The sequence below is a fragment of the Vidua macroura genome, chromosome 3, assembly GCF_024509145.1.
Source record: "Vidua macroura isolate BioBank_ID:100142 chromosome 3, ASM2450914v1, whole genome shotgun sequence".
NCBI classification, from domain to species: Eukaryota; Metazoa; Chordata; class Aves; order Passeriformes; family Viduidae; genus Vidua; species Vidua macroura.
This window is the reverse complement of record NC_071573.1, coordinates 105,993,581-106,014,102: the sequence shown is the minus strand read 5'-3', so window position 1 is coordinate 106,014,102 and position 20,522 is coordinate 105,993,581. Positions and strand designations below refer to the sequence as shown.

Below are 20,522 nucleotides of genomic sequence, written 5' to 3'. Positions count from 1 at the left end.
CACTTAAAATTAAAAGAAAATAAATTTTTCTATTCCTTTTTACAGTTCTAATAACTACCTTGCTCTAACCTAGTCAATATTATATAATACATAAGAATACATAAGAATTTCTTGGTAGTTTCACTTAATCTAAACTTTTAATTTTCTACCGTATACAAGATCTAAATAAAAATAAAAAATAAATCCTCAAATGTAGTACTTGTTGCCCTTTAGTTTGCTTGGAATCATTTCCAGAATTTTGCATTCTGTCCCTTCTTTCTTAATGGCCAAAGCAAAAGCTTGACAATAAGCTGGTGTGTGTTTAGAGAAATTCAAATCTTGGATCCATTTCTTTTTTGTCAAACAGTTTGCTCATTGTCTTTGAAATCTGCTAACTTTTTTCTTACAATGGAGAACTGGCTCTTGTCTTCAGATTTAAAAATACATGCAAGTAGCTCCACATATAAAATCTTTCTGAAGCATGAGTATTTTTATATTAAAGTAGGTAGGGATCCTTGATGTTATCATCTTGCTGGTTTTTTATATTACAGTTACCACTTATATGGGCCATTTGATTATGTGATTTGGGAATCAGATTTTTTGAATAGCAAAGTCAATTCTATAAAATTTACCTCTGTATTAACAGGACTGGTATGGGTTTTTTTATATAACCAGCAAGAAGTGTGTTGGGCAAATAAATACCCCATCTTGTTTTTATTCAATAGATGCAAGCAGATCTCATTGCTAGACCTTCAGTAGCCATTGAGTTTGTGACACACCTGGGAATAAACATACCTGAATTTGCTGGAAGTGGTGTGGAGATGAATTCTAATATATTCCATGAATCTGGAATAGAAGCACATGTTAGTGTAAAAGCTGGACAATTGAAATTCAGCATTCCTGCTCCAAAGAGTCCAGTAAAACTCCTCAGTATCAGGTAATGAGAACTGAATGAGAACTTTCAAGGCTATGTTCTTCCTTCGCTTCTTCATTTTTATTGTGGTGGAATTGAACAGCTAGGAGAGGCATGGAGAAATTTTCAATTCAGAAAAACCCCAGACATTGTAAAACTGGGATACCTTCTTTTGTAAGACAAGCAAATATGCCAGATAAGGGATGACTTGTAGTCATGGCTTACAGATTATTTGTCACTATTTTTGAAATTTTATACAAGACTCTTAAAATTTCCATTATTTTGTTTTCTTTCACATAGAATTATTATAATAGCAATACATATTTTTAATTGAATTTAAATGAACTAATATTAATTGTAGAGAGAGCAAATGGCTCAATATACTAAATTATAATTATCAATAATAATACCTACATCATTTAGAGCCAGATGTTATTTCAGTTAGCCCTTACATTAATAAGCGAGTTTTATCCAGAAGTAGCTGTGTTAACAGGATGTCTGAGCACCTGTCCTGGGAATAAATTACTGACTTTTCTGTTCTAGCAATACACTGCATTTGGTGTCTCCAGCCAAAACTGAAGAGATTCCAACTCTGATAGAGAACCAAGAAACCTCAACTTCTTGTAAACCTTTCATTCCTGGTCTAAATTTCTGCACCAAAGTATTGTACCCTAATTCCGCTGATGCAGAGGCAGTTCCATATTTTCCTTTGACTGGAGAATCTAAGTAAGTCATGTCAACTTCAACTATGTTTATTTTGTGCTAACCTCCTTCCCTTTTAGTCTCCAGTAGTCTCTCATATCAAGCTTACCTTTAAAAATCTTTCAAAACTTACTGACAGCAGCAGCTCAGAAGAAGAGCTGTTGAGAACTGTATGAATTTTTCTGTTTGTGGTCATGGATAAAAAAGTCACTCACAAGGCATTTGTTTACTCCTTCTCTAGATTTGAGGTTGAATTAGTGTCCACAGGCAAGGTAAAGGAATACTCTGCAAGTGCAAACTACGAATTGCAGAGAGAGGGAAATGACCAGATAGACACCTTAAAGTTTGCTGTTCAGGCAGAAGGTAAGAGTCAAAAAAAAAAACAAACCCTGTGTGGTTTTTCTTGTTTTTGAACTGTCATTTTATAGAAAAGACATTTTTATTAATAAATCTTAATAGTATTCTTAACAGTGTAAGCTAAATACCATTTTCACACCCAAACAGGCCCACAGTTTAACTACATTTCCTTTCATGCAATCCCAGTGCAAGATTTTCATCATGAGAGGCTGATTTTGCATGATTCTAATAAAAGTGTGATATTGGTGAATGGAAGAAAGGAAGAGAAAATGTTTAGGAGGTCTATAAGCAAGAGAAAACTATGTTTCTTATGAAATATAGAATGAAAGCATACAAAACATCTGTGGGGTCATTTAAATAACAAAAATATTGATGGGTTGGTGGGTTAGCCCATGGTGTGTTTAGAAGATGAGAAGAAAAAAGATGACTCAGTTGCTAATCAGACTCATTAAAAGTTGTATTAGATCTTTAGTGGGATATAATTGTCAGCTGATTCTTTTTTGTTCACCTTTTCAGAAAAGTCCAAACAGATTCCATAGTTGTGAATAACTAAAGTACATTATATTTTCTAGGTGTAAACCAGCACGAGGCCACACTGACCTTCAGGTACAACAGAGGCAAAAAGATTCTGACCAGTGATGTCCAGATTCCAGATGTTGGTGTTGACTTTGGTACAAACTTCAGAATTACTGATGAATCCATTTCTGGGAAGAAAGCATACACCTTTGTCTTAGATGTCAACAACAAGAAGATTACAGAAGTTACTCTTACTGGCCAGATAAGGTAACTCAGGAAAACATTTAGAATTTAACAGCTACCTTTGAAAAGGTTTCACTGGATGTAAAAATTTGGCAAAATTTTATCTCGTTTTTGAGAAATTTCTTAAATGCAGAGACAGATAAACATGCCATTGAAACCCCATTTAAAAAGCTTTAAAGTATTTTATCTTGAATGCATCAAATGTATACACGTAACACATTGATTGATCTTTCCTACTATATGTATATATAGATATAATTTGTATTACAAGTTCCTTGAGGTAGTTCTTCCATGTTTGCACAGACATGACTACAAGAATGCATTGTACTACTGTTATTGCAGGTGTGATAATCCAAGGATATAAACAAGGCAAGGTTTGTTCAGAGAGGTATTATCTTTTACTGGATATGCTTGGCTCTAAAAAAAGTTATTACATCTCCCCATGAAGAAATCTAATGGCACTCAGTAAGAAACAAAACCAAAAATAACTGAGAGCTTCCTGTAAAAATTCCCACGCTTCTTGGTGAGAATATTTCCGGGAACATCTACAGGGGAGCTAACAAAAATGTTCAGCCTGCCAGGGTTTCTAAAATTATCTGCCTCACAAGCCCATAGTGAAATGGGCTGATCACATTCTTTAATAAACCTCAATCTTCCATGGAATTCTATGATCTTGATGGTGCCCCAGGGAGTCTTTGTCTTTGCTGTTCATGTAGAATTGCCTCTGATATCAGTGGGAGCTTTGGACAGATGTCAGAGACCTCGATTCCCTTTCATTTGCACTAACATAACATTAGAAGTTTGCTTGAGTCAACAAAGTTACAGAGATATAAAATAAATGTGAATAAAGGCAAATGAAGCCCACTGGCATAATATATTTTGCCAAGTGTTTTGTTTCTATGTGATTCATGGCCACAGTCTGTATCCTGAGTAGAGAATTCAGCTTGAGTGAGGCATTTAGAATTTGGTTCAGTTACAACTTTACCAAGACAGGTACATATTTCCGTCTTTTTCGCTCCTATGAAATTAACACAGACTCGTTACTGTGTGTATCTGCACAGTAGCATTATAATAGTCTACTACAGATTTTCCAAAGTAACTAGCAGAAGCTGAAAATATTCATTGAATTAAAGCATGTTTACAAGTTTGATTCAATAAAATTTTTTTGTAACAGCTATTATGCCTTTGCTATAGATTTAAATGCTGAGATTGCTCCTGAAAAATACAATTAAATATTTTTATTCACATATATTTTTTCTTTCATAGATATGCAGGAGTGGAAGAGGCAATGTTAAGAGGCACCATTTCTTTTCCTCGCCTGGAAACCGAACTTAGAAGTGAAGCATTGGTTAATTATTCACCAAGCAAAGCATATCTTCAGATCAGCTCAGCTGCAACAATTCATGGAAACTCGATTTCAAAAAGAATTCTTCTCAGATATGGTAGGGGCAAAAACATGATCCACATGCACAACTTGTAAATTTAAGCATCTTTTTACATTAGTTCATAGTATCTCTCAAAATAAGAATATTACTGATTTTACCCTTTTCTTTTAAATTCATGATTTTTAGATGCTGAGAAAGTTGAGCTAGAGTGGAATTCAGGTGCCAGTGCTGCTGTGAAAAAACTCTATTCTGCCTTCCCACTTGACTTTTCAGACTACCCAAAAACTCTAGAGAAGCGTACCAACGAACTTCTGGATCGGAAAGTGGCTCATACAGACATGACACTGCGACATATCGTGTCACAATTTATTGTGGTATGGTTTTCAACCTGCAGCAGATATTACAGCTCCAGTACATAGCCCTGAGGAATTCTTGCCTCCCCCATGAAAGCCAAAATAAGAGCTACTTGTAAAATCACTCATCAGATTGAATAAGCTGTGTATTTCCAGCTTTGATAGAATGAGTCACCTTAGCAGATACCTAGACCCCAGTATTTGGGTAGTTCAAATAACTTTCAGATACATTCACTGAGAAGTGCTAAAACTTTATATCAACTTTGAAAAACTTTTCTCGTCATTGCAGGCAACCAACACCTGGCTGCAAAAGACATCAAAAGATGTCCCTTATGCCCAGACTCTGCAAGACAAACTAAGTGCACTGCAGGAACTGAACATTCAGAAATTTAACCTGCCTGTTATCACCATTCCTGAAGAACTTTTCCTGAAAAGGTAGGGATTGAAATTAGGATAGTGAAACAGGAAATTGAAAATAGGTATTTGTTCACATTTTAGTGTTACTTTATTTTACTTTGATTTTATAAAACAGCATGGAATTGCTGTAATCATTAGCATAAAATTGGAATCATAACAAAGAACTTCAAGGTCAGAGAAATTAAATTATATGGAGAAACTGATGCACATATTTAATACAGATTTGACTTCATGTAATATGTGAATAGATCCCAAAGTGTTGTATTATCTTACAAGGCATACTGAATAAAAATACAGCATTCAGCAGTCTTTAAGCCACAGAACTACTGAAGCCATGTTTCTCATAGATTTGTATCCTGCATCCCTGCTGACACTTCAGCCATAACCCTCATAGCTCTACATTTTTCTGTGCAGTCCTGTTGGACAGTTCTTCCCATTCCCCTACGCATAGTGGTAGAGCAACGAGACGTCCTCCCATGCCTGACATGCTCAGAGGGAAGTTGTACACATATGGACTGGATGCTGGCACTAGTTTGGTCCCATCTCTTCTACCTAATAGAGTTTCACAGGACTTGTATGAATGTCATTACCCTTCTGTTCAATTTTGTAGAAATGAAATGCTGAAATGAATGCAAAGGACAGCAGAGGCTCGTGTAAGATTGGATTCCAAAAACAAATGGAGAAGAGTCTTCAATTTTGTATCTCTTAGATCTGTTTTTCCATGTATTATCTTTCATTGTGCTAATAAGATATGATGTGTTAATGATGCATGTCTCCATTGCTGCCATTGTGCTCCAGAGCTAAGTTTAAACAAGGAAGAAACTGGTTTTTTTCTCCTAGGATGTTATCATCTGTGCTAATAATAATAACAGGGTTTTCTACTGTTCTTTTATACAGCTTTTTAAATCTTCTGATGTAAAGGAACAAATTTCAAAAGCGTTTGCTTAATTTTCATCTTAGGATGTAGCTCTAAGTGTAAAAATTCAAGATTGTGCAATATGAAAGACCAGTTAGGGAAACAAGAAAAGTATCTTTGCCAGCTTATTGTTCATTCAGAAATTAAGGCCAAGTTTCCTTCTGTTTTGCCTTTTTCCAATTATACTTTTTCAGCCAATGACCTCTTTTCCAGTCCTAGGTCCTGGTCGCATGCTTAGATTTTTATTTCCTTTTATTCAGAATAAAAAAAAAGCTGAATATTTAGATGAAACTTTTGAAATGCTTATAATGGGAAAGATAGATAAATTCTTGATGCTAATATGATTTCATGCATTTCTATAAGAATAGAAAACTTTTTGAAAAAACTTAATTGCCTTTTTCTGGCACTCAGCATCCCACAAGTGTGCCAGTGATTTTGGAGGATTTTTTTTTTTACTTTACCTACAAGTCCCTTTGTTTATATAATAAGAGGAAATAAGAGGTAGAAACATTGAAATAGTTCCATGATACCAAAAATACTTTCAATAAATTCTGATGAATGAGTGCTTGAAAATGTTGACATTAATGTTTGATCATTAAATTTCTCTCTAAAACTAAAGTCAGGACATTGATATAAGCATTTAAGTAAGCTCAGTATCTTGGGCAGAGGAGGAAATCATGAAAACTCCTGTATATGCATTATGAACTTAGTTTCTAACAGAGTTATCTTTATTTTCCAGTGAAGGCCGGGTCAGATACAACCTAAATAAAAACAGTTTTGTAATTGACATTCCGCTGCCATTTGCGGGAAAATCATCTGATGAGATATGGATGCCGAAGACTGTTAAAACACCTCCTCTGGTAGTGGAGTCCATGGGAATAAGTGTGCCATCTCAAGAATACAGAATCCCATCATTTACTGTTCCAAAATCCTATCCTTTCCGTGTGCCTTTGCTGGGCAAGTTAGAAGTCTCTGCTAATGTGTTCAGCAACTATTACAACTGGACAGCCGCCTACACCGTGACTAACAGCACCACAGAGAGAGCAACCAGCGTAAAAGCTACCTATAACACAAATGCTGATTCAGTTTTTGAGCTGCTTTCCTACAGTGTGAAAGGCAAGAATGTTTACTAATACTGCAATGTTTACAAACCTGCTTTAATTATTTTGTGTCCCTTATTATATCAGATACAGTACATTCGTTTGCCTGCACTTATTTAAAGACAGGTATTATGTGATCTCAAATCACTTTCCCTTTGATTTTAAAGATATTAGGTGTGTCTGTTTAGTCAGACACTGAAGGTGAAGTCAGTTTAATTCAGTAAAGACTTTTACAGTCCATGTTTTCCTGGGCGTTCCTTACTGAAGAAAATGTCCTTCAAAACTGAAAGCATGATTCTACAAACACTTGTGCAGCTGGTAAATCAACTGTTTTCAAAATCAGGTGTGCAAATGTATGTGTAGGTATGCCCACAATTTATTTCTCAGTCTATTAATATGTGTATATATGCATATAAAATTGTCTTATCTTTTTTTATGTTCATATATTGCTATAATACAGTATCTTTAAGTTAGTTCCCCTAAAATTGCAATTTGGGTTCTCAAACAGCAAAAGGACAACCTGATTTCATTTTCTTCTAAATTCCTCACCATAACTGAGGCATGATAAAAAACCACTAAAATCTAGGAATGTTACATATGGGCTATTCTTGAGTCCATCTTCTTAATTTAAGTTTAAATAATGACATAATTTTATGTCATTTCACATTATTATATTTAGTAGTCTAGTGTAAAAAGTTAATTTATTTGTAGTTCAAAACTTTAGCTTCAAATATCAAAATAGTAGCCATTTTTACTGAAATATTCAATATTTACCAAAGCACTTAGGCCTTTAAAACAAAATGTCATAACAGTAATTACAATTCAAGCAGTGGCATAGAAGTTCAGTGGCATCAGACAAGTTCTCAAAGATGAAAAGTTATGGACACACTTACCTTTTGTCTCTTTTTTCCTATTTAAGGTTCGGGAGAAGCATCATATAACAGAAATGGATTCATCTGTGCATATGAAAATCACCTGAAGCACAGAGTCTTGACATCAGTTTTTAAGCTATCTGGCAGAAGGAGTTACGAACCTATTCCACTTACAAACTACACCTTATCACTTACAGCATCAAGTACTCTGGGTACTCAGCTTTCATTTTCCAGTGATATTGTTTCTGAAAAGATAAATAACATGAATACCAATAATGTCAAAATAGAAGGGCAGCTGGAAGTGGCTTCGGTGTTTGCAAGAAGCATTTACACTTTGTCTACCACATACAATGAAAAGAGACGGGTTTTAGAAGGAAAATCAAATCTGAAGTTGGATTCTTCTTACCTTCAGGCTACCAATCAGATATCTGGCAGATACAGTGATGGTTCATTTTCCATTACTTCAGTTTCTGATGTACAAAATGGTCTATTAAAGAACACAGCTTCACTGAAATGTGAAAACAGCCAACTGAAATTGTCATCTGAAACCAATGGGAGGTATCAACATACTGCAGGTGTCAATAAGCTTGAAATCATTTTGTCAAAGAAGATGGCAGCACTTCGATCCGAATACCAAGCCACTTACAAGCAAATCCAGTATTCTGCCGTGTTTGCAGGTTCACTCAATTCCCAGGACCTTGTTTTGAACACTGATATCTCCCTGACTGATCAGAAGAATCGAGCTGCACATAAGTCATCATTCAATGTCAATCGATATGGTCTAGCCAGCAGTGCAACCACCAACATGCAGTTCAGTCCCTTGGCAATGCAGAGTGAAATGAATGCCAAGCTCGACACCGCTGGAGGCTCCATGTCACTGTCCTCTTCTGGGCGCTATGGGAAGAACAATGCAAAATTCAATGTAGGTGGAAGAGTGAGCCTGACAGAAATAACGCTGGGCAGTGAATATCAGAGTACAGTTCTGGGTATGGACAACAAACATGTTTTAAACTTCAGAGTTAATAGAGAAGGACTCAAGTTTTCAAATAATTTGCAGGGATCATTCAAAGAGATTAAGTTGGAGTACACAAATGATTTGAATATTCCAGGCTTATCCTTAATGTTTGTTTCAAAATTAGACAACAGCTTCAGCTTTGACAAGTTCCATAAACATGTTTTTGACCTTCAACTGGAGCCTAGCTCACTAACAGCTAAACTGAGCAATAATCTTAAATACACTAAAACGGAAGTTTCCAACAAAGCAGAACTCTTTCTCGAGCCTCTGAAAATGAACTTGGGTGGCAATGTCAGAGGAGCCCATGAAGCAGATGAAATAAGGCACACCTACACCCTTACATGTGCTGGTCTAACTGCAGACTTGAAAACAGACACCGTGGCAAACGTTCAAGGCGCAGCAGTGAGTCACAGAGTTCATGTGGATGTGGCAGGACTTTCTTCCTCAGTTACCATGAACACAAACTGTGATTCCAAACCTCTCCGTTTCAGCAATGCTGTGCGTTCCACTATGGCCCCATTTGTTATCACAGCTGATGTACACACCAATGCTAATGGAAAGCTGGTTGCTGTGGGTGAACACACAGGAGACTTGTACAGCAAATTGCTGTTTAAAGCAGAGCCTCTTGCTTTCACTTTCTCCCATGATTACAGAGGCTCTACCAGCCATAGCTTGAAGTCTAGAGGAAGGTACACTACCCTACTTGACAACAAAGTTCATATGCTTTTTACTCCATCAGAGCAGTTAAGCACTTGGAAATTGAAAAGTCAGCTAAACAATAATGTATATTCACAAGATTTCAGCGCTTACAATAATGCAGAAAAGATCGCTGTGGAATTTAATGGAAGAGCTTTAGCAGATCTCTCTGTAATGGACACATCAGTCATACTACCACTAACATCTGAAGAAGTTAATTTAATTGATGTATTGGGTCTCAGGAACAGCATATCGGAGCCTCAAGAATTCAGCATTTCTGGCTTTGTGAAGTATGACAAAAATAAAGATATGCATGTTATTAGCCTACCCTTCTTGGAAAATTTGCCAGTTTACTTTGAAAAACTCAGAGGCACCATTCTATCCACTCTGCAGGCCATACAAAGTTATCTGAAGAACATAGACATAGAAAAACACATGAAAAAATACAAGGCAACTTTGAACAAACTGCCAGAGGACATTAACGAATACATGGACAAATTAGATATCAAAGGCAAAGTTAGCAGCATGAAAAATAATTTTGTTGCTTTCACAAAGGACTACAGAATAACATCTGATGATCTCCAAATGATGCTGGAAAAAGCCCTGGACAATCTTCAACAAATACTGTCTCAACTACAGATCTATCTGATAGAAGTTGAGCAATACATCAAAGACAGTTATGAGCAGTACGACATTAAAGCACTTATTGCACAGCTTCTTGATCAAATAGTTGAAACAATGACAGCTCTAGATAACAAATATCAGGTAAGAACAACTGTAATCAACATCATTGAAAAATTGCGGGTTTTTTTCCAACAATATGATCTTAACAAAATCGGAAGCAGCACTTTGTCTTGGATTAAAAGTATTGATGATGAGTACAGGATTACAGCTAAAATACAGGAAAACCTAGAATTACTCAAGATTCAGATTCAGAAAATTGATGTCAGAAGCATTGCGGAAAATTTGAAACGACAAATTAAAGCGTTTGATGCTAAAGAATGTTTAGAAAAATTTAAGCGATCTTTGCCAATCAAAAAAATTAATGGAATTATTGAACAAATCAAAGACTTTATTCTAAATTGGATAGAGGAATATGAATTATCTGAGAAGATCAGCGCTTTCCGTGGTCATATGCACAAATTGATTTTAAAATATGAAATTGATAAGCAGATATATTTTTTAATTGACAGAATGATAGAACTGCTTAAAACCTACAGAATAAAAGAAACTGTCCAGAAACTGACCATCTACCTGCAAAATGCTGATGTGAAGTCATGGTTCGATAAAGTTGTTACTTTTGTTGATGATGCTGTCAAGAAAGTGCAAACCTTTGATTATGAAAAGATGATAAAGCAAGTCAACAAGTTCCTTGATATGGTTATTAAAAAGCTCAAGGCTTTTGATTATGACCAATTTGTAGATGACACAAATAACAAAATTCGAGAAGTGACTCAAAAAATAAATGAGGAACTCAGAAATCTAGAACTTCCACAGAAAGCAGAAGCACTGAAAAAGTATATAAAAGATTTTAGATCTGTGATTTCAAAATACATGGAACAACTAAAGGACACGAAGTTTGCTGCAGTAATTAACTGGCTCGGGGAGCTCATAGATTCAACAACATTTGCTAATCTCAAAGCCAAGGTAAATGAACATCTGGAAGACCTGCGAGAGAGGATTTCTGAAATGGATATTTCTCAGGAACTCCAGTGGTGTCTTCAGAAGATAAGCCAATTCTACAATTCTGTTGTCCTATACGTCTCTGACCAATGGAACACAGCTTCCAAAAAAATCACTGCATTGGCTGAAGAGTATGATCTAAAAAATTGGGCTGAAAATGTAAAACAGTTTGTTGAAACTGGATTTAAAGTCCCTGAAATCAGGGCAGTTATAGTCACTATACCTGCCTTTGAGGTTAGCCTCCGAAGTCTTCGGGAAGCAACATTCCGAACACCAGAATTCATTGTCCCACTGACTGATCTCCGTATCCCCTCCTATGAGATCAATATTAAGAGACTAAAGGACATGAAAATCCCAATGAAATTTACTACCCCAGAATTTAAAATTCTAAATACCTTTCAAATTCCTTCCTTCACAATTGACTTGATTGAAGTTAAGCTTCTGATTGTGAGAACAATAGACAAATTAATGTCTGCGGAATTTCAGTTCCCATCTATCGATGTCTATTTGAAAGATCTGAAGATGAGAGATATGCCTTTTTCTGACATTTCTTTCCCAGAAATACACATGCCTCAGTTTCAAATACCAGAATTATTGATTCCAAAGCTAAATCTAAATGAGCTCCGGATTCCTAACATGAAGATACCAGAGTTCCAGCTCCCACGTATCCCACATACTGTGACTGTCCCTACATTTGGCAAGTTGTCTGGTGCTTTCAGAGTCACCTCTCCATTCTTCACACTGTCTACACAAGCTGAGCTTCGTAATACCACAACATCTGCAAACAGTCCAGAATTTGTTACTTCCATTTCAGCTCAAACAACATCCAAATTAGACTTCCTAGTTTTTAGTGTTATTGCAGATTCACGTCTCCTGGCCCCTGACATGAAGCAGCTGAACCTTAAAAATGCCATGAAAGTCAACCATAGGTTCCTTAAAGTTGATCACACCAATGAAGTGGTATTTTTAGGGACCTCAGTAGAAGGTGAAGCTGAAACTAGAGCAAACTTAAATACAAAGAAAAATTCAGTAGAACTACAGAATAACTTCATAGTCAAGCTGCAAAGAAAAATTTGGATGCAGAGTGGAATTGCATATTCTCACAGACTGAATATTCCACAAGCTGATTTCTCCAGCCAGGCTGATCTGATCAATAACATGACAACAGAGGTAGAAGCAGGATACATATCATTTACCTCTGCTGGTAAAGGAAACTGGAAATGGGCTTCACCTCATTTCTCCGATGAAGGCACTCATGATTCACATGCCACTTTCAAGATTGAGGGCCCCAGTATTACATTTTCTGCCAACAACAGAATAAATGATAAGTACCTGAAAGTCAACCAAGCTATGAAATATGAATGTCATTCCTTAATGTCTGCAGTGCTTCAGATTCAGTCTGAAATTGAGTCACAGCGTGTGGGACGTAGCCTTCTGAATGTGCAAGGCACAGGAGAGCTTCTAGGAATGAAAGTAGAATTAACAGGCTCTCACAATGCTCGGCTCCATGGACGGATTACTGGAACTGTAAATAATGAGCTTTCCTTCTTTGCAAACCCTTCTGAAATTCGTCTTGCAACAAACAATGATGGAAATGTGAAAATCAGCTTCCCAATGAAACTAACTGGCAAAATTGACTTCCTGAATAACTATGGGTTTGCTGTCAGTTCTTCTGTACAGCAGGTCAACTGGCAAGCTACTGGCAGATTCAATCAGTACAGATATTCCCATAATATGTCTGCTGGCAGCAATGATGACAGAATTGAAGCTCATATCGAAATGAATGGAGACGCCAACCTGGACTTCCTAAACATTCCTCTAAGCATTCCTCAGATTCAGATTCCCTACACTGGAATCAGAACTCCTCAGCTGAAGGATTATTCTCTGTGGGAACAAGTAGGCCTGAAGGAATTATTGAAGACAACAAGACAATCCTTTGATTTAAATTTTAATGCTCAGTATGAGAAAAACAAAGACATGCATGCAATCCCACTACCTTTAGCAAAAGTGCATGAAGTACTTAATAAGAACATCCTTTTATTCAACAAACATTTTGAGAAAGGGAGAAATGCAGCTTTAGATTTTCTTACAAAGTCATATAATGAAGCCAAAACAAAACTGGACAAATACAAAATACAAACATCACTGAACAAAATACCACGGACCCTCACAATTCCAGGATACACCATTCCAGTTGTGAATATTGAAGTTTCTCCTTTCACTGCTGAGATGCCAGCCTTTGGTTTCACGCTTCCAAAAGAAATAAGCACAAGAGGATTCACAGTCCCAATAATTGGCTTTTCAGTTCCATCTTACACACTAGTCGTACCTTCTTTTGAGCTTCCAGTCCTTCATATCCCCCAGGATCTACGCACTCTAAAGCTTCCTAGATTCAGAATCAACAGCTCAGCAAACAACATCTTAGTTCCTGCCATGGGCAACATTACTTATGACTTCTCATTCAAATCCAGTGTAATCACTTTAACTGCAAATGCTGGGCTGTTCAATCAATCAGATATTGTTGGACATCTCAGTGTCTCATCCTCTTCTGTCATTGAGGCTCTGCAATTTAAGCTGGATGGTTCAACAAGTTTGACAAGAAAAAGGGGGTTGAAGCTGGCCACAGCATTGTCACTGAGTAATAACAAATATCTAGGTGGAAACCATGATAGCACTATCACTCTCTTAAAGAGGATCATGGAAGCTTCCGTGGCAACAAATATAGAAGTCGACATACCAGTTCTAAAAATGAATTTCAGCCAAGAACTTTCTGGAAATACAAAATCTAAACCCACTCTTTCCTCAGGGATAAAATTAATGTATGATTTTAATACTCCCAAATATGGTACCAGTGCTAAGGGAGAAATTGCTCACAAATTTGCTTTAGAGACCCTTACATATTACATATCAGTAGAATCTTCTACAACTGGGGATATTGATGGAGTATTTTACACTGGAAATGCATTTTCTGGGAGTTTAGACCATGAGGCAAATGCCTATTTAAATGCTAATGGAGCTCGATCATCCCTCAGATTCGAGGCCCACTCTAAAGCAGATGGACTCTGGATCATTGAAATCAAAGAATTACTTGCAGTTGAAGCATCTGCCCGTCGTATTTATGCAGTCTGGGAGCACAATGGGAAGAATTATGCACGATATACATCTCGTTTCACAACAACAGGGACTCAGAGATGCAAAGCAACCTTAGAGATGGCTCCTTGGGATATATCAGCAGAGCTTCAGATTCAAGCCATTCAGCCAAATCCCTACCTGGGCATGGCGTCAGTTAATGAGGCTGTTGTAGTGAAAATCAGTCCTGCAAACCAGAAAGCTGGCTGGAAGGGTGAAGGCCAAATTCACTCACTATCTCTCAGTCATGATATGCAGTTATCAAATGAAAACTCTGAGGCAAAATTTGTTATTTCTGCATCTTTGGAAGGATACATGGACTTCCTCAAAGTCATCAAGTGTCCCATTTCTGAGAAGAGCTTATGGGATATTTTGAAGATGGACGTCACTACCAGTGCTGACAGGAAACAGTACATGAATGGCTCGGCATCCCTTGTGTACACCAAGAGTGAGGATGGTTACTTTTTCCCCATACCTGTGAATAAGCTGACTGATGGCTTCACTGTCACTCTTCCTGGGTTACACCTAAAGGCTCCAAGCCCTGTCCTCAGTACTCCAGAGTTCAGCCTTCCTTTCACCACTCTCCAAGTCCCAGCATACACCGTTGACTTGCGCAACATGAAAATTCCTCAGACACTAAGCACAATGCCATTTGATGTCCATTTACCCACACTGCCAAAACTAAGATTCCCCAAAGTGGATGTAGGAGCAAATTATATTACACTAGAAGAATATAAAATGCCATTTTTTGAGGTGACAATACCTGAATACCAAATAACTATGTCTCAATTCACTTTACCAAAGAGTGTTTCATTTGGCAGTTTCTCTGTAGATCTAGATGAAGTAGCTAATAAAATTGCAGATTTTGAAATGCCTACAATTACCATTCCTGAACAGAAAGTTGAGATCCCCCCTCTGAAAATATCCTTGCCTGCTGGAATTTACATCCCATCATTTGGTGCCTTGACTGGATCTTTCAAAGTTGTTTCCCCTTTGTACAATGTCACCTGGAGAACAGACTTGACAAATAAGAAGGACTCTTTTGAACATTCCATTGACTCTACCTGCAGCTCAACATTGCAATTCCTGGAATATGACCTGAATGGTAAGACATTAAAATTCTATATGCCATGATTTTGAGGGAAAAAATTATTGTAGACTAGGCTTTTCCAGATTTTTTTTCACCAGGGTTTTGCATATGAAGGTGTTTCTGTCTATTTAGCATTGATGTAAGATGACACTTCTTTTATCAGCAGTGGCATTTTTTCACAAATTACTATCAGAGTCCCAGTCAGTCACCCTGAATGCTAATGAGTATATATATATATGTGTGTTATATCCATGTTGAGATATAAGGTGAATTTTAAAATTCTCCAGTCAAACAAATGTTTTCATGTCTTTTTATTTGGGACATTATGGGCATTCAGTTTCTTGAAGCATAATTTCACATATTAGTGAAATACTCCACAAGTGGCCATCTAACATACAACTGGATATGTAGTTTGTATTTTTTGTTGGTAATACACACATTTGAAATTTTTTTCACAGTTGTTTCAAACTACGAATATAAAGAAGACGTGTTTGTTGTGAAGACAACTGGCAGCTTTTCACATCGTGACATGAGTGCAAACTATCAGGAGAATCTAACTATTTCAGGATTTCGGTAAAGATTTGCTCTAATAATATAATTTATAATATACATAATTGCAAATGATGTGTTGTTGCTTTGATGTCTGATGTCCCAGGGTGCTTTGCAGTAATTAGTAAGAACCTGTATGTATATCTACCTTGCCATTATTGGCTGTGTCCTTTTCCCCCTCAAGGTAACTTGAAAGCTGTTCCCTCAGGGTTTCTAGAAAACCTTTTCTCACCAGCCCCAAGTCAGAAAACCACTGAGACAGAAACACAGTATTTTATAATCAAAGCAGTTCTAGATCTAACCATCAACATAGTTGGGTTTCTTCCCAGTGGATCCCTCTGTCACCACAAGCCAGTACAGAGTAATTTTTATTCACAAGTGCTCACACCAGGGATTAGACTTGGCTCTCTTACTGCCTGTTTCGATCTACAAGTGTTGTGTTGATATATCCAAGGGACAGAATCAGTGAAGGCAAATATAAATGCAGATAAACAGTATAGCCTATACTTGTGTTGGTGGAAAAATTACAGTCAGTTTGTAGAAATCTGTAAAAAGCTGACCATGGTACAGCTACAGGTTTTGTTTACCTGCCCTAATTTAATGAAAATTCATGTCAGAGCTCAATATAGTTTTATCTAAAACAGGAAAATTGGAGTGACATGAAGTTTTGAATGTGTCAGGCTAAATTCTAAGAAATGTAGATAATAAACCTGACATTTTCTTTTCATCATAAAGGCATTGTTTACTTATATATATATATGTATATATATGAAATTATAGGTGGTACTATGTTCAGACATACAGCATTGGGCTTGTGCTTTCTGCATTACTTCATAGCTGTGTATTTACTGTGGTTGCAGAGCCCTGGAGGACACTTTATCACTAGACATCATCAGCCCAACTTTCACAGATGTTCATGTGCGTTACCAAGAGAATGAAAGGAAATCATCCGGCTCAATATCTTCACCCTCAGCTGGGACCCTTGCTTATGTCATGGAAGGGGACGATGAAACTTTCCTTGCCAGAGTTTACTACCAAACTCAGGTAAGCTTGATATGAGCAGTAAAAAGCAAAAACGTTTGATGTGGTCAGAGGAAAAGTTCCCTTTTAAATTTTGTGTGTGTTTTTATGTTGAGCTATAAATTAACGACCAAATAAAAACTATATTATCAGTAATTAAAGGTTTTATTTCCTACACTTGCCTTTCCAGTACTAAAAATAATATCTGTGTAAAGAGGTACTTTCAACTCCTTCACACAGTTATTTTTTTCCATCTCCTATGGTCAAGAAGGCACACCCACTGAAAGGGAAGAATGTACAAAGTCAGTTTTAGATAAGCTACCCATCAGGTTTACTAGATAGCTGTCAGGCTACTTAGAATTACTACATAAGTGACCATTATAAGAATAAGGCGACTAGAAGAGTTCAGACCATCTGTGAAGTGTCTTTTTTAATCCATTCATATGTTACAATACATGCTCTTATTATTGGCATACTACAATAATTTCTGAATTAAAATCTTACCTTCCAAAATTATGTACTAATTTAGGGATCAGAAGCAAATCATAATTGACTATATATTATAAAAAAGGAAAAACTATACATGTAAATATATTCTCATTTGAGGATTTATTATGTACTCTGAGTAACTGTCTAAATTACCTCATTTATTTAAATGATTACAAAATTAAATCCTCTAATATTTTCATATGAAAAAGATGCTTTTTGAATTCACTTTAATTGATTTCAGGAGTGAGTAGAAGGCTCATTTTTCTAAGTAATTCACCTGCCTTATGAGATATGATAGGCATTTAATACAAAGAAAGGAAAAATCTTATTTGCAGTCAGATATTAAAGACCAAACTAAGTAATGTTCTAGTCTTGCACTTTGAAGAAGCTTGAAGTAGCTTGGTACAAGATAATTTCTTCCAAAATAACTTTCAAGATGAGAGCAAACAGACAGCAAATAGACAGTGGACAAAAAAAAATGGAGAGTGCTTGTCTTAATAAATGATAACATTAAAGATGCAATAATGAGAATGTTAAAATATGCTCATAAATAATATTGGAATTTTCTTACCCTGTTTTGTATTTTCAGTCTGCTCCCCAGAATGACATTGACATACTAAAAGGTGAGATATCCCTCAAAGAACCTGACCAGATTCTAATGAAATTCAACTGGAATGGGGATGCTGCCAAAGACTTGTTGTTGAGTCTGAAAGAAAGAGTGCCTAAAATGACAAATGCAGTCTATAGGTATGTTAATCGGTACCATAAGGAGCATATGGGACTGGAAATTAGTGCTGCCACCTTAAAGATGAAGAATATAATGCAGAATAATGCTGAAAAAGCATACACTTTTGCTACAAATCAAATAGATGAAATAGATGCTCAGCTTCGCACAGCGGCCAATGAGGCCTCTGACAAGTATCAGGAGCTGAAGTTCAAAGCTAAACGGCTTTATCGAAGAGCAGCAGATCAGGCTGAACAGTTTGACTATCAAAGAATAAAAGCCGAACTTTTGAATGTTTTAATTGACATAATAGAAGTGTACCACCAGAAAATAAAACACGTAATTGACTCAGCCACTGAATTCCTGAAAACCACAAAATTTCAGGTCCCTGGGTTGTCTGAAAAGTACAGTGGTACAGAAATATACCTCTTGACTACAGAGAAGGTAGCAAAAGCTGCTGATGTATGCCTTTCAAAACTTCAGGAGTACTTTGATGCCTTGATTGCAGCTATCAATGAGCTGGAAGTCAGACTTCCTGCTTCTGAAACAATTCTTAGAGGCCGTAATGTACTTGATCAAATTAAAGAAATGCTGAAAGATTTGCAGAACAAAATCAGGCAGACATTTGCTACTCTTCAGAAAGCTGACTTTGCAGGAAGGCTGAAGCAACTGAAACAAGCAGTGCAACAAGTTTTTCAGAAGGTGGAAGAAATGGTTAGAAGCTTGCAATCCAAGACTTTTGAAGACATCAAAGTCGAAACACAGCAGCTGTACAGAGATGCAATGGCTTCAGACTTTGCCCAGAAGCTGAGATCCTTGACAAAAGTTGTTAAAAAATACATTTCTCAGTTCAAAGACTTTAGCCAAAAGACATTCCAGGACCTTTCAAAAAAGCTGCACCAGCTGCTCCTCTACGTAAAGTCATTGCGGGAGGAATATTTTGATCCAACTACACTTGGATTGTCAGTGAAATACTATGAGGTGGAAGACAAAGTACTGGGATGGGTGAAGAATATCATAGATCTTCTCATAGATTGGCACAACCAGTGTGTTGGAGATCTTGCTGGCATTGCTACACGCCTGACAGACCAAGTAAGAGAATTGGTGGAAATCTACAGTCAGGAATATTATGACCTTATAACTGATATTGAAGGAAAAGGAAAACAGAAAATCATGGAACTCTCATCTGCTGCTCAGGAAAAAGTCCGATATTGGTCTGCAGCTGCTAAGAGGAAAATCGATGAACATAACAAGCAACTCAAAGAAAAACTCCGGGAGATCTATGGGCAGCTTAGTCAGTCCCAGGAAAAGCTAATCAGTGAAGCCAAAAGGTTAATTGATCTAACTATAGAAAATTACTCTGCTTTCCTGCAATACCTCTCAGAGCTTCTTCACTGGCTTGAACAAATAACAGCTGAGAGCATAAAGCCATATGTAGCTGTTCATCAAGGAGAGCTTAGAATACAGGTGCCCATGTGACAGGCAATCCATTTACCAAATGCCCCAAAAAAGCAGACAGGCACTCAGGAATAAAGTGGAAATGACACACATACTGATTCAGCAAGGTATTTAGAAAGGCTCCAAGAACTGGAAAGAAATGCAACACTTCACTAATGAACAACTTGACACTGAACAAGTGAGTCCTCAGGAGATTATGGAAAATATTCAGCAGCTCATGAACACCTGAATGGGCATGTAGAAGTAACAAGTTTCTACCAAAATGTATTTAAATATAACAGCAATCAGTATTCTGGAGCTTCAGGTATATATGTTTGAATCTGAATTTGTAAATGAAAACTTGATAATCTACACTAGGTTATTTTAATAAGCTTAATAAGCCAATAAATGAGTTCTTTATTACATTTTTGTGTCATTCATTACAACTACTTTTACTTGGAGCATAAGACTTAATCCAACAATTTTCAAGGTCAATGGGAAGGAAGTCTTTTCTGTAATTTCACAATATGTTGGATCAAGTTACTAATGTGCAATGCATATTGTAAATAGTCACAAAAGCTATGGAATACATAGAATAAACAGGTTTTAAGATAAAGGTCACATTCATAAGCCAGTTGAAGGAAGACTTGGAAGCACATCTAATTCCCAGAACAGAGATACCTTCATAGATAAGTAAGGAAAAGAGCATGTATAAAAACATGAATTTAAAAAATTGCAAATTCTGAAAATGGCATCAAAAATTGAAAATTAACATAGAAATATGAAAATACATAGAAATCTGACTCCTGGAAAATTGCAGATAATAATACAAAGGGTTTTTTTAATAAAAGTTAATTTATGCCTGTGTCAGTTTTCCGACAACTATACCAAGATTTTTATATTAGTTTTCTTTCTACTGGCTAATTTATATTTCAGA

At 36.5% G+C, this 20,522-nt stretch overlaps 1 protein-coding gene across 1 annotated transcript in view; it reads left to right on the top strand.

Moving 5' to 3' along the window:
- APOB (apolipoprotein B) overlaps positions 1 to 20,010 on the top strand; it is a 35,582-nt gene extending 15,572 nt beyond the window's left edge. Inside the window, 13 exon segments of the mRNA XM_053973761.1 lie at positions 705 to 916; positions 1,436 to 1,618; positions 1,836 to 1,957; positions 2,524 to 2,734; positions 3,977 to 4,152; positions 4,282 to 4,469; positions 4,738 to 4,883; positions 6,521 to 6,897; positions 7,801 to 15,381; positions 15,825 to 15,939; positions 16,776 to 16,959; positions 18,014 to 19,624; positions 19,626 to 20,010. Coding sequence (XP_053829736.1) covers positions 705 to 916; positions 1,436 to 1,618; positions 1,836 to 1,957; positions 2,524 to 2,734; positions 3,977 to 4,152; positions 4,282 to 4,469; positions 4,738 to 4,883; positions 6,521 to 6,897; positions 7,801 to 15,381; positions 15,825 to 15,939; positions 16,776 to 16,959; positions 18,014 to 19,624; positions 19,626 to 19,835 — 11,316 coding nt within the window. The 3' untranslated portion in view covers positions 19,836 to 20,010.
- The last annotated feature ends 512 nt before the right edge of the window (positions 20,011 to 20,522 follow it).